Here is a 14,043-nt window from a genome sequence, read left to right on the forward strand (position 1 = left end):
CAAGTTATCAAAAACTGCTCACAGTATTCATGTAATTAACTTCTTAACACAGAGTTCAACCACACAAAAAACGTTTGGATGAAGGAGAATAAAAAGAACCCAAAAATACTTATAATAATTCATTATATATTATAATACTATAATATTTCACTGACGCTGTCTGAGGTGTCTGGCGGGACTACATGGTACAGAAAAATGTTTCTGTTGTGGTTTACTCTCAATATTTTCTCTGACTGGATAATTGTGGATGGTAGCTTTGGTCTGGCCTTGGACTTAACCTGGGTTCTTCTGCCCTGGTGCTGAAGAGGTAAGCTATAGAAATGCCTTTTTCATTTTAATGTGGAGCATGTTACTGACTCAGTATAATGTCTAGGATACAATTCTGCTTTAGATTCCGTTTGTCTAAATCGGACTGCAGTACTTTAAAGCAGACACTGAGAAACTGAGCAAGGTCATTTGTACAGGTGTGACACAGGAGGAAGAGAATTTCCTTTGATAGAAAATATTTGGGCCATGTTTAAGATGTCATATTGTACTGTAAGAGTTTCTTCAAGTAAATGATTTTCACATTATATTATTTCGACCATCTTCACAGAGTAACGTAAGAGATCATTCTGTCATTTTGTGAAAAAGTTTCACCTCAGCATCCCTTGTTGGAGAAAAACCAGGTAACAACGATTTATTGTTAGACATTATTCATTTTTCATTAAAAAATTAACTAAAACTAAAGAAAATACAAATTGTAGGTAAACAAGAAGGATAATGGATTTAATATTTTTATACTTTTCTATTTTGAAACATCACAAGAAATTTGATGCCAATTTTTAGACTCACAGATGACTGAAAACATTGTCAAGATTTTGTATGAACATCATTTCATTTTAAAATTATATCCCTTAAAATAACTTGAGTTAAAAAAAATTAAGATCAAAAAGAGCTGTGTATTGGGTGTACAGAGAGAGCCGACAATCTAATATGATTTCACATAAATCACACTCAATAAAACAATCTCCTGTCCAGATGTTTCAAGTTTCTTTTCTTTCTCTTTTAATGTTTTTTACTCATAAGGTTTTTACTTTTTTTTTTTAACTGAAGAAGACATTTCCTAAAGTACCATCCTCGGTCATTGTTGCTTGTTCTGTCACGGTCTGCCACGCAGACCGCGGGGATGAGGGAAGTAGGACCCAAAACGCAGGACTCTGCGATGCCACAGTGCACTTTATTTACAGTGAATAGACAGGAAAGTCCAACAATTTACTCAGAGATGCAATTTGCCAATGGTGCTCGTCCCTTGCTCCCAGTGCGTCCCGTGCTGTAGCTCCCCTAGTGTGTGTGCTCCCCAACTCGCTTCTTCGCTCGACTTTCCTGGAGGAAGAAGGACAATCCACAATTAGCCACACACGCTAGCCAAATACCAAGCTCACACGTCTAGCACAGACTATACCAGTCAGGAGTAATAATCCCACGTATACCGTCGCCGCGAGTCCTGGTTAAATACCTCCGTCTAGCCCCAGGAGATGATTAACAACCGCCGATCAGGTAATCACCTGCAGGTGGGCCGAATGACGACAGTCATCAGGTGACACCTTTCCCACGGCGCATACTTCCGTAAACAGCCCCGAGGACAGGGGGGAGAGAGAGAAGCAGACACACGCGCACACACACTCTACATACAAATGTGGACAGAACAGTAGACGACACAGCCCCCACATAATAATACTAATAATAACAATCCCCACTGCTCACGGACCCCCGTGTCCTCTAGAGCCGGGTCCGTGACATGTTCTTTTTTATTTTTGCAGTTTTTGCAGGTAAAGACAAACTCAAAGATTATGTCACTCTTGAAAATACTTAATTACATTAATATCCTTCCTATCAAGGGAATCATTTCTCTCTTTAAAAAAATCTTTAAAAAAAAAAAGCAAAAACACATGATCTTCTCTTTGCTTTGAGCCCTCGCTTGTACAAACACAGATTTGTGGATTAACCAAACAAGATTCTTATGGGACAAGTGAAAACACTGTTTTCATCCAACTATCATTTTTCATTGATTGTATTGCTCAACAGTATTAAGAGTAGATTAATTTAAACTGAATACAGTAAGAGTCTAAATGTCACATAAACACAAGCACAAGAATGAGCACTTATTTTGATGTGAAAATGTCTAAAATAATGAACTGTGTCAATTAAAAAAAACACAAAAAAGTCAAGAATTACATTAACAGTCTATCCAGCAACTTTGCACATCTGTTGCTGCAGCAGTCTCTAATTTTTATACTAGTTTCATGTTAATGAAGAGAACCAAAATCAATCCAAAAAAAAGAGACAAAAACACACTGGTTCTTCCAGCAGCTTATCTGGTTTATTAAAAACCAGACGAGTCAAACAAAAGCTGCAAAAATAATCGACTGCAAAGCAAGTCTGATATAATATTTGCTGCAGTTAAATTTGCTAACAATCACCTCAGCTGATCAAGGATTGAAAATGAGTACATGCAGGCACGTGAAAGGGGGGAGGGGTTGAGCACCTGCGCCTTTCCTGTTGGGTGCCCAAAGTCCCTTTGCCTTTTGTTGTAGTGACGTTTTTAAAATAAAAAAAAAAATAATAATGTGTGTGTGCGTGCGGAGTCCTGTCTGTGCCCCTCAACAATAATATTTAACTATTAATCACAGTTGTGCTAAATAAAATGATCTGGCTTGGCTTGCCAGTCACATGACTACCACTAACCAATGATCGCCCTTGATGGCAGAGCGCGCTGGTTACGAACCAGGAACGTGCTCGGCACGCGCATTTTCTTGCCACCTGAGCGGTGCGGAGCTGTAGGAGAAACACAAATTAACTCAGCGACACAGACTGACAAAATCAGTAAGTAGTTGTAGTCTATAGCACGCAGGAGTATTAGCTTATTATGCACACGTTGGTAAGTTGTCTTAAATAAATAATAATAGTAATAAATAATAGGGGAAGGATTGTGGATCAGCACCATGATGGAAACTTGTGGCCATAGTATATACAGTATTCTGAAGAAGCTCTAAAATGTCATTGTATGTGCGTGATTGTGTTTTATGTGTATAGATTTTTAAAAATTATTACTCATGATATAACACTGTCCCGACATGCCTGGTAAGGACATGAGGAGGAAACAGTAGGAGCTGTGTGAGGCTACTAAAGGCAGTGGATCCCTCAGCAGCTGGATTACAAAGAGCACAGGTAACATACATGTACCAGTTGTTTCAGAGGTATTCAAGTATAAAAATAATAACAAACATAACTGGAATGTTTTGGTTCTATAACATTTTTCTTTTATAACTTTATTATGGATTACGTGCAAGAGTTGTTAAGTGTAGATAATGAAATAACAGATTAATGCAATAGCAAATTGTGCCTTGTTCTCAGATGGACAGCAAATGGAGAGTGTTGACAGGATGGAAGGAGGAAGAGAGGCAAAGAGTGAGTCACAAACAGAGCCTTGTTTATTTCTCAGTTTTGTTGCCTTATGATTCCAAGTGCTGTCTCAGATCAACACATCCCTGCCCTCCAGCACTATCAGCAGCAGGAGCAGCAGGAGCAGCAGCAACCCCTCAACAGCAACATTGCACCCCATCAGGTAAAACATAGGCTAGGTTTGCTCTGCACTGTCGCCACCTGACGACAATGATATAGTATGATGCGATTGCATATTAGATTCTTGATGAATGTGTGCTGTTGTTATTCAGCCGGGTTCTATATGCCCCTTTTTAACTTTGAGCACCCGCCCCTTTAAACATCTCTGCACAGCCCTGGGTACGTGCACGTTTCAGTTTTTAATGGCTCCAAGTCACTGATTTGAAGGTCGTCTTCAGCAGGTTTTTCACTTATGAAAGTTTGTGCTTTACTGATATTGAGAATAGAAATATTTTGCTGCTATTATTTGCTGCTATTTTTATAATCATCATTACCATTTCATGATTGAGGGTGATGTTGCTTTCACAGATGCATTCAGATGTTCAAATATATGGGTATTATATCAGTCTTTATTACAAGTCCAGTTATAACCACTTCGAATTGTTGAGTTGAATCTATAATTTTAAATGCTTTTCTAATGCTTCGATAATCTTAAAGGTTTCTGTGTAGACTGCAGGGACAGGAAGTTACATGTGTTTGAAGTTGCAGGCTTCTGCAGAAGTGAAACTGAAAACCAGAGAGAGTAGATGCACACTCTGTGCACGCACAGACAGACGAGACATACACACACACACTTAGTTAGAGAGATCACTGATAGGGGAAAGTTCAAATTGTTTTGCTTAGGGTTGCTTTTAGACTATATTAGGAGGAGCAAACATATTGGCAGATCTGAGAAGAAAAACCTGTGTTATGAAAATGATTTTAATCTTTTATACATGATTGCATTTGAGCTTATTAAAGAGCTGTGGCTCCTGGTCAAGTGAAGGTCAGAAACTCTTGGCGGGCGTTAATGATCAGCCAATACAAGGTGAGAAGAACAGGAGCTCTGAAAGGAATTGCAATACACCTGCTTACATGACATATGCCTGGAGTTATATCCTTATATCCTTATATCCTTTAGAGCTAAGAGTTAAGTTTGTATCATTCAGCACTTATATCCTTTTAAGTAAGTTTTAAGGTTCATTTATGTTATCATCATTTGAGTGTGACATTTAGGCCAAGAGTCACTCATAGTTCAGCTGTGTATAAGCTCAGGCCTTATGTCTGGCTATGACAGAGGTGTGAGGTGAAGCTGGGGTGCAGGAGAGGTCATGACACGTACACAGTACACAGCACGCACGCGCCCCCGCACGTGCACACACACACAGATAGACTCATTTAGGTAAGAGTTTATAACTGCAAAGTCGGGGCGTACGTGGTAGTCTGTTACAGGAAGTCCACCTGATGTTCGGGGAGATAAGAATGTGCTCATGGTGCGACAGCGAGGATGGAGACAGGAAGCATCTGCCGTCGAGGCGAAGATGATGTTCTATGTTAAAAGTCATTGTGGTTTTGGAGTGACGTATGCTTTGTTTGAGTCTGCCTGGTAACAGGAAGAATGCCAACCCTATAAAACCTTTGTCTAATTGTTGTAAGTTCAGTTCAATTGCTGACTTTGCCCAGCTTGAACTCCGCGCGTGTAATCAATAAATCTTCGCTTTGATCACATCCTCTGGACCAGAGTTGTTATTTGCTTGTGAGCCCTCCGTACTCCTTATCTCCAATTTTTGAACCTTAACACTGAACAGAGAGCCAGAACTCAGCAGAGTTCAGAGGGATCGACGTCTTCACTGCAGTCACAGAACTACACACCGGACTGAAGCAGTGTGTTTACCGGGGCGTGCTTGGATGGTTTCAGAGCTTCCATTTCCCATTAGCTGAAGTTTAGCACTGTCAACAATATAAAAAAAGATTATAATGAATACAGTTTTTCAAACAAAGAGAAATCTTCTACAGTCCAAAATAAACACCACATCAATCTGAATTTGCCTCATCTTACATAATTTCCTTAGAAATTAATAAAGTATTCTGATTTTGATCTGATTTACTGTTTTTCATGTCATGGATGTTATTGGACGATGCTTCAGTCTGACACACTATTAAATCATTTTTGACTAAACAGCAGTTACAGTAGACTGATTACAGACATCTGGTTGTATCTTTATAATCATGATACTGTTTTCAAACAAGTCCATTTTTTTTGGTGTAGTTCATACAAGATTTACTCACGTATCCTTTTTGCTGTCTCTACGTCGTTGTTCTCGATGCTCTGGGGCAGTGATTATGAAAGTGTGTAGCGCAGCCCACAGGTGGGGCGCAGAGTTCTGGCAGGTAGGGGGCATTTTACCTGGCAGAAAAGTCATGCGGAACAAATGTTTAACATTGGATTCACTTTTACGGCGGAAAAAAATAATTCGCGGCAGTTACGTTAATAATATGCACATCTGCTGAAAAGCTGCAGCCGCGTGTACAAGTGAACAGTGGCAATAAAGAAGTGTCCTGAAAAGTGCGAACATGTGTTCGGGTCCGTCGTGCGTCGTTTACAATGGTGCAGAAACCCAGGATCGACCCGATGTTTGCACTTTTCAGTACACTTCGTTATTGCAGATGTCGACTTACCCACGCAGCTGCAGCCTTTCGGCTACAGCCTACACACATCAACAACAACAACAACAGGACCTAGTTCTGTTTAAAACCGGCGAGGTGTGATTGCGGATGGCGCTCAGGTACATCCGCCTCCCCCACAGCCACGCCGCCGACCACGCCCCGCCACTGCTCTGCGGTCAAAAACAAGCTCACTGCAACCACTAAGAGTGAACAGTATTAAACTCTCACTAAATTATTTATTTTTCATCTCTCTTCACAAGTTTCTGGATTTCTTTTTTCATATACTGAACTTTATTTTTTCCATGTCTGGCAATGTTCGCTTGTTTAATAATTGTTTTAAAATAAAGTTGTTTGTTTAAAACAAAGATTACTGAAGGATTCATTGTGAATGGATTTATTATCTAAATAAAGTTGCAGCTTGGCTTTTCTGTCCATCCGTTTTGTTTTGATGGGGTGTGAAAATATTTCTTCCTGCTATGTGGGGAATGATGTAAAAAGTTTGAGAACCACTGCTCTAAGGAATCGGGTCCAGAAAACATCATAATCAGTTGAAATAACTTGAACAAAATGAATTGCAAAGTGACGAAAAAAAGTCATTTACCTCTTCCTCGTCCACACATCTTAACGACCACTGCTGCTAGTAGTTTAAACATAATGGCCACAAACAAAGTTGCTACAATAGCGGCAAAAAATTCTAAAACTGAAAGAAACAGAAAGAGTCATTTAGCTCCAATCTCCCAGGATGGATTTTTTAAAAAATACAGTCCCATAAAAAAAAAAACAAATCAAATAAAAAAAATATAAGTTTCTTTGTCTGTACGTTGTGGTTCTTGTTTCTTTGAGGAATCGAGTCCAGAAAACATCATAATCAATAGAATTTCAAAATAAATTTCAGGAAGTAAAGTGCAATTGTTTACCTTTTTTGTATGTATAAATTATGAAGGCTACTGCTGCTGCTATAATGACACTGACTACAATGACTCTTCTTAAACTAGATCCTGAAGTACCTGAAACAGAAAGAAACAGAGTCAGTTTAAATTTCTTTTGGTTTTAACTTCTTCATGACTCTGAATTAGAGAAGTGGAAAAAAATGAATTTAATTGATGAATTGATGGAAAAAATAAAGGTCCACGTAAAGTGAGACACACAGGGCCAGAGGTTTTATTCAAAATTATTATATAATTTACTTTGTAGTTTCAGAAGAGATTTGAAGTCAGAGAGAAAGGCATGGGAGGGAGAACCGTTTTCCTGACTGCAACAAGAGGGTCTTATATTTTAGAAATATGTACCGGGGGATACAATTTTAATGTTCTGAAGGCTGGTCCGTGATTGAAATGGGCATGTACCGTACTCTTTTGGCCATTACATCAGGATGTATTCTAATTCAGTACAACAGGGCAACTAGATTGTGAACAGAATTTCATTGTGTGTGTGTATATGTGTATATATATATATATATACACATACATATATACATATATATCACAGTGTATTGTATGTATTAAAATTCATTTTAAAATCTTAATCATTTAAGTGTGAGAAAACAAGAAATAGTTTTTCACAGCACTGAATTTTTGCAAACAGTTTCATGCTGTTTCATGCTAACTTACCTTTATGAATCATCACAGATCTGAGACTTATTGTCGTTTCTTCAGCATCACTGACTTCACATGTGTATGTTCCCTCCTGATCTGCAGAAATGTCCTGCAGTGTGAGGCTGCCTGACTCTGAAAGCTTCTTCACATGCTGCTTCCATTTCTCTGAGACTGTGTAGTTGGTGACAGTCCCATTCAGGACGATCTCCTTGAAGTTAAATCTCCAAATGAGATTTGAGATTTGAATGTTTGATGGTCTGCATGGGATTGCGTTCTCAATATCAGTCACATCTTGAGAAGCTGAAATATTATTACAAAAACACACAAAATTTATATTTATTAAAGCACATTATGAAATTTTCCAATCTAAAAATTATGCAGATTTACTGTACATATGAATTATCATTTATCATTTTTCAATGATCTTCAACTCAAAAACTGAATCTGTTTAATAACAAATTTCCACTGAAAGCATTAGTTACATTCATCACTGCTTACACATTTTAAGGAAAGCTACACTCTTCCTGTTTCTGCGAGTGCTGACGGTGCAGATGAAATTCAGATCATGATCACTGCCTGAAAGGATCAGAGAGCTGCTGATGTTGTAAAGCTGCTGTTCAGTCTGCTGGACTGTGGTGGTGTTCTTGAAAGTCAGACTGGATGGAGGGCTGGTGGACCAGGTGAGTTCAGGCTTTGGATAGATCCCCTCTGACCTGCAGGTGATCCCGTTTTCTACCTGGTGAACGTCGACTTTATGGACTGGAGCTTCAAGAAAGGAAAAGAAAATTGTAATCTTTTGCTAATCGCTGGAGGGATTTGGACTATAGCAGATTAAAAGGGAGGGACAGGTATTTGTACAGAATTAAGTAATATAGTGAAATAATATAGTGAATGAACTATTGAAAGCAGAACATCTTTCCATGTTGAGACTAGCAACTGGCTACAAACTCTAATAAATGTTGCATTTCATGTTTTTTGAATATAAATCTCTTTACTGTTCTCAGTTTGAACATTTCACTCAATAACTATTCAGAGTTTCTGTAGTGTGTAAATAAGGTTTACATTTCCTGTTCAGGTATGTGATCTACATATATACAACTACTGTTGACCACTAACCCTGAGTAAATAACTTTACACTCTTGCTTTCTAATCATAACACAGAGTTGCAAATGTAAAACTTTATTCAGTGGAAAACTGAATAGACAAATACGTATAACAACTTTAAACTGAATTACTGAATAAATTTATCGTTTTTGTCTCATACCATCTATCTTTAGCTTGATAAATGACTCCTTGTTTCCATTGATGGTGCTGGTGTAGCATCTATATCTGCCCTCATCCTGAACCTTCACTCCTGTCAGCAGGACTGAGGCGTTTCCTCTGGAGATCTGGTCCTTGAAGGTTGATGCTCTGCCTCTGAAGCGCTGGGCCGAGTTTTCTGGCTGGTCTTGGTTGTGGAAGAATGAGTGAACGGGAAGATTTCCTGCTGACACCTGATGCCAGTGGATGACTACATCAGCACCCTCATAGCTGCATGCCAATGTGCAGTTCTCCATATAAACACAGGACACTTCAGTATCTGAAACAACCAGAAGATAGACATCAAAAAAGTTCAGCTTACTAGAAGTTACTTTTACTATGTCACTAAAGTCACTTTTTTTTCAGCTTCTTTGGTCGACCATGACGAGGTTTGTCCTGAGGGGAACCCGTCCTGTTAAACCTCTGTACAGTCTTGGCTGCTGTGCCGCAGCTCAGTTTCAGGCTGTTGGCAACATGCTTTTGGCCTAGGCCTCTTTATGTAGAGAATCAATTCTTTTTTTCAGATCCTCAGTGAACTCTTTGCTATGATGTGTCAGGTTAAACTTCCAGTGGCCAGTCTGAGAAAGTGTGAGAGCAATTACACCAAATTCAACACCCCTGTCCCCGATTTGCACCTGAGACCTTGTAAACTAACGTGTCACATGACACCAGGGAGGGAAAATGGCTAATTGGGAATAATTTGGTCACTTAGGGGTGTACTCACTTTTGTTACCAGCGGTTTAGACATTAATGGCTGTATGTTGAGTTATTTTGAGTTCACAGGAAATTTGCACTGTTATACAAGCTGTACACTGACTACTATACATTGTATTAAAGTGTCATATCTTCATTGTTATCCCATGAAAAGATAGAATAAAATATTTACAAAAATGTGAAGGGTGTGCTCACTTTTGAGAGATAGTGTATGTTAATTTGCCCAGTTTCTTTCTTATTGTTGAATCAAAAACTCTGACATGAACTGAGATTACTGACGCCTCCTGTTTTTTAATGGGTTCTGTTGTGACCTCCTGGATCTTTGTCTAATATCAAGATTTGCTTGATGAAACATGTAAGTGTGATACGCAAAATACTAGCAAATCAGGAAGGTGGCAAACACTTTTTCACTACTGCATATGCTCTGGTAGAGGACCCAATCTTAAATGATAAAGACTACCCACAGGGCAACTGGGGTGTTCATAAATACATAGTGTAAAGTGGAAATGAGTTTTTCTGTGGAGGATGTCGAATGAAAACAGTTAAGGTAATCAGCCTCAGGACTGATTTCATTTTGATTATTTTCTAGCTCATAATTCATATCATTCTTATTTCTTCTTATTTATATCATACTAAGCTTCAGTGCTGCCCCTCAGTTCGTCTTAAAGCAAAGATTTTTTTTTAAAAGAAGATTTTTTGAAAGAGTTGCAGAGGTGCAGACACCACAACACCAGAGGATGCTACAGAAAGAGTTTAGTGAAACAGGAAATAAGAAGACGGTAACGTATTTGCAGTGCAATTAACAGCAAATTTAAGTTATATCTGGTACAATAGTATCTAATGGTGTTATTGTTACTATTGTTAGATTAATGTAAAGCTAAAGGAATCACAAAGTACTTTTTAATTTTACATGATTTGATTAATGACAAACAAACATACCTGATACATACATCATACATGCATGTTTTAAAGGCTCCAGATTGAGACATAATAACATATTTTAAATAAAGTCATGCAAAGAAACATGAAAATGAAAAAAAAGACATCTCTGGGAAGACACAACACAACACTGTATGTTGTCAGAGATTTCAAATCTCAGACAGTGACAGCTTGTCTGACAGACTCGACTCACAGCTGTTTGCTGACTCGTCAACAAGAAAATATTCCAAGGTTTTATTTTTATGATATGCAGGAATCCATCCTAACAGGTTCTCTTACAATCCTTTAAAGGTCACTAAAGTTTAAGAACAGATTTACTTTCACAATAACCATGCCAACCATATTCATTAGGATATCTTACAGTCACAGTTTAACTCTATTATCTTACAGACAGTTATACATACTAGTTTTCTTTTAATTATAAACTTCACACAATTAAAGTGACTTTTTTTATTTGTATTTTGCTTCTGTGTATGTTTAATTAAATCTCACTAACGTACAGTCAAATATTGTGTAAACCATATTCCTAGTTAAATAATGATGATTAAAAAAAGAAGAAAATGAAAAGCAGGTTTCTCTACACACCAATAATTTCTGAGACTTAGATCTGAGAGTTTTGCCCTGAGAGCTTTGAAGTTTGACTCAGAGTCACTGAGTTGTTTGATTTTCTAAACCACATATCCATGATTTTTACTAGAATATACTGGAATAAGGTGGCATGTGTAGAGAACATCTCACTCACCTCCTCTTGCATGAGTCCACTGGAAAATCAGGACCACCAAAAACACGACACATTTGATCCCAGCCATTATCCTGCTCCGTTTCATGCTACGTTAGTGTTCAAAAAGTAAACACCGATGGTGTAATCTGACCCTGCTTGTTTGGTTGCTAACAGCAGGTTAGCATATTCACTGTGATGTCACACCCTTCATCTCTACTTTTTTGTGACACACTAAGGGAGAGTTAATGAACAACAAGAACCAAAAAAAAGAAATATTTCTATAATATTTCACAGATACTGTCTAAGGCTTGGTGAGTGTTTGGCAGAACGTCATGGTGCAGAAAACAGATATTTTCATTCATATTGTAGAATTGTGGATGTGATGTTAGCCTTAGCCTTGGCCTGGGTTCTCTTGACCAGGTGCTGAAGAGGTAAGTCATAGAAATGCCTTTTTCAGTTTAATGTGGAGCATGTTACTCACTCGGTATAATGTCTAACCTGTAGGATAAAATCCTGTTTTAGATTCCTCTTGTCTAAATCTGACTGCAGTGCTTTATAGCAGACACTGTATACTGAGCAAGGTCATTTCTGCAGGTGTGATATGGAGGAAGAGAATTGCCTCTGAGGTAGTTTTACTCTTTCATTGAAAATAGTCAGGCCATGTTTTAGTTGTCATTTTGTACTGTAAGATTTACATTATTTCAAAACACCTTCACAGACTAATATCAGAGATCATTTTATCAGATTGTAAAAAGATGTTTCACTTTCTCCCTGGTGGTGAACAAAAGGTAACAGGGATTTATTGCTAGACATTCTTTATTTTTTATTTTTAAAAAATGAACTAAAACTAAAGAAAATATAACCAATAAATGACCAAGCAGATATAATCTAATTAGCATCACAGAAATGCCAACATTACACTAAGAATCACTCATGTCTGAAAATCAGTTTGAGATTTTGCATAACGATGATTTAATTTTAAAATTTACATCTCTTTAAGTTACTCGAGTTAAAAATCTTTCAAGAGCAGATCAAAAGAGCTGCATAATGAGTTTATAATTACAAGATGTACATAGAGACTAAGCAATCTAATATTTTTTCAATTCTTTGCATTAACATGCTCAACTAGAGTCCTTTGCGGGTTAAACGCCCCACAAAGATTAGTGTTATACTTTAAAAATTATTAAATAAATATTTTTTCAAAATATTTAACAAAAATATAAAAAAAACTGTAATGACATTTATCTACATCATATCAAATAAATATTGTCTTGTTTAAAAAAATGAAAATAAATAAATAAAACAACAACAAGCACATTTTCTCTTCCTGATTTTGAGCCCAGTCACTTATAAATACTCCTCATCCTAACTCCTTATATGTATAAAGCACACCTGTCCACAGAATCCGCAGAATTTTCCAACATCTCCACCATCATGGGAAAAAACAAAGAGCTGTCAAAGGACATCAAGGACAAGATTGTAGACCTGCACAAGCCTGGAATGAGCTGAAAGACCAGCAGAAAGAAGCTTAGTGAGAAGGTGGCAACTGTTGATGTTTTTATTCAGAAAAGGAAGAAATACAAAATAACCATCAGTCGCTCTCAGTCTGGAGCTCCAGGTAAGATCTTGACTCATAGGGTGAGGATCTTGTTTATGATCTGAAGGCAGCTGGGACCACAGTCACCAAGAACACTACTGGTACCACACTGCACCGTGACTGACTGAAGTGCTGTGCTCATAAGAAACCAACATTTCTCCCGTGGAGAACATCAGAATATTTCAGCTCCACATTTCAGTGCATCAAATGAAAACTCTAATGTGTCATTTGCAAGTTTTCAAAGCCTCGGCATTATGAGAAATGATAAAAGCATTTAAATGATGACATGTAAAGGAAAACTATACAGCCTGAGTTGAGACAGCACAGGAATCATTTTAAATGTGTTTTCTTGTCTTTTGTTTGTTTCTTTGTTTTGGGTTTACAGTGAACTCTATCAGCTGGTTGTAGAACAAGTACTGCTGCCCGGTGTTTGCCACCTGGTTTTCTAAGAAAGCGTGCTTACATGTAGCTGTCATTATGCAAGTGTGTAGGAATGTTTCTGCCTCCGTGTCCACGCACTCTGAACTGAGAGGTTTCACCAATAAGCACCATGAACTCTTCTCTGCTTATTTCACCTCCACTGGTCGTTGAATACCTTCCATTGTTCATCCTGTAATAAGAAATACAGTCACACAGGCCAGAATCAGACCTGTGTCCTATGAACATGCAGACATGGCATCTGTCAGTCTTTCACTCTTTTCACTAAGATTAAATGTTTTAGCTGCTTATGTGTTGGCAACATGTCAGGTTAGATTTTCTTTCCTGATTAGGGATGTCACCAGAAACTTAGGAATTTGCATTAGTAGAACTACACAGTTGGCACACTTCTTACATGAGCATAAGCGTGTCATGTTTGCTATTGCAAACATTTAGCCTATGGAAAAAAAACCGATTCACATCTGTCTCAAACAAAAGAGTAAGGTGTATTTCAGGTTAACATATGAAGGATTATACTTTGGATGTTTTTAATTAAATGAGGCTTACTATGAATTCTTTGAATAGATGTGGATGTCAGCCTGTTAGCTACTAAACTGCAGTAGTTCCTCCCTCAACTACATTTTGGAGTAATTCTGTCTTTGTGTGTTACT

General features: G+C 37.8%; 1 protein-coding gene across 1 annotated transcript; it reads right to left on the reverse strand.

Moving 5' to 3' along the window:
- Positions 1 to 2,722: 2,722 nt before the first annotated feature.
- Positions 2,723 to 11,450, reverse strand: LOC102075557 (programmed cell death 1 ligand 1-like). Its single transcript, XM_025910601.1, has 5 exons — positions 11,380 to 11,450; positions 8,950 to 9,264; positions 8,203 to 8,450; positions 7,701 to 7,893; positions 2,723 to 2,817 (listed from the first exon to the last, which is right to left on the reverse strand). The coding sequence occupies exons 1-5, from the start codon at positions 11,444 to 11,446 to the stop codon at positions 2,723 to 2,725; spliced, it is 918 nt and encodes a 305-aa protein (XP_025766386.1). The 5' UTR covers positions 11,447 to 11,450.
- Between the last annotated feature and the right edge of the window lie 2,593 nt (positions 11,451 to 14,043).

This window comes from Oreochromis niloticus, linkage group LG9 (assembly GCF_001858045.2).
Source record: "Oreochromis niloticus isolate F11D_XX linkage group LG9, O_niloticus_UMD_NMBU, whole genome shotgun sequence".
In the NCBI taxonomy this organism is placed as follows: Eukaryota; Metazoa; Chordata; class Actinopteri; order Cichliformes; family Cichlidae; genus Oreochromis; species Oreochromis niloticus.

Excerpts from the sequence above, each read along its gene's own strand:
- LOC102075557 (XM_025910601.1), bottom strand. The coding sequence starts at position 11,446 with ATGGCTGGGATCAAATGTGTCGTGTTTTTGGTGGTCCTGATTTTCCAG. Across the intron at positions 7,894-8,202 it reads CTCGCAGAAACAGGAAGAGT|GAGATCGTCCTGAATGGGAC; the intron begins GTAGCTTTCCTT and ends TTTAACTTCAAG. Across the intron at positions 2,818-7,700 it reads ATCTGTGATGATTCATAAAG|CTCCGCACCGCTCAGGTGGC; the intron begins GTAAGTTAGCAT and ends TTTCTCCTACAG.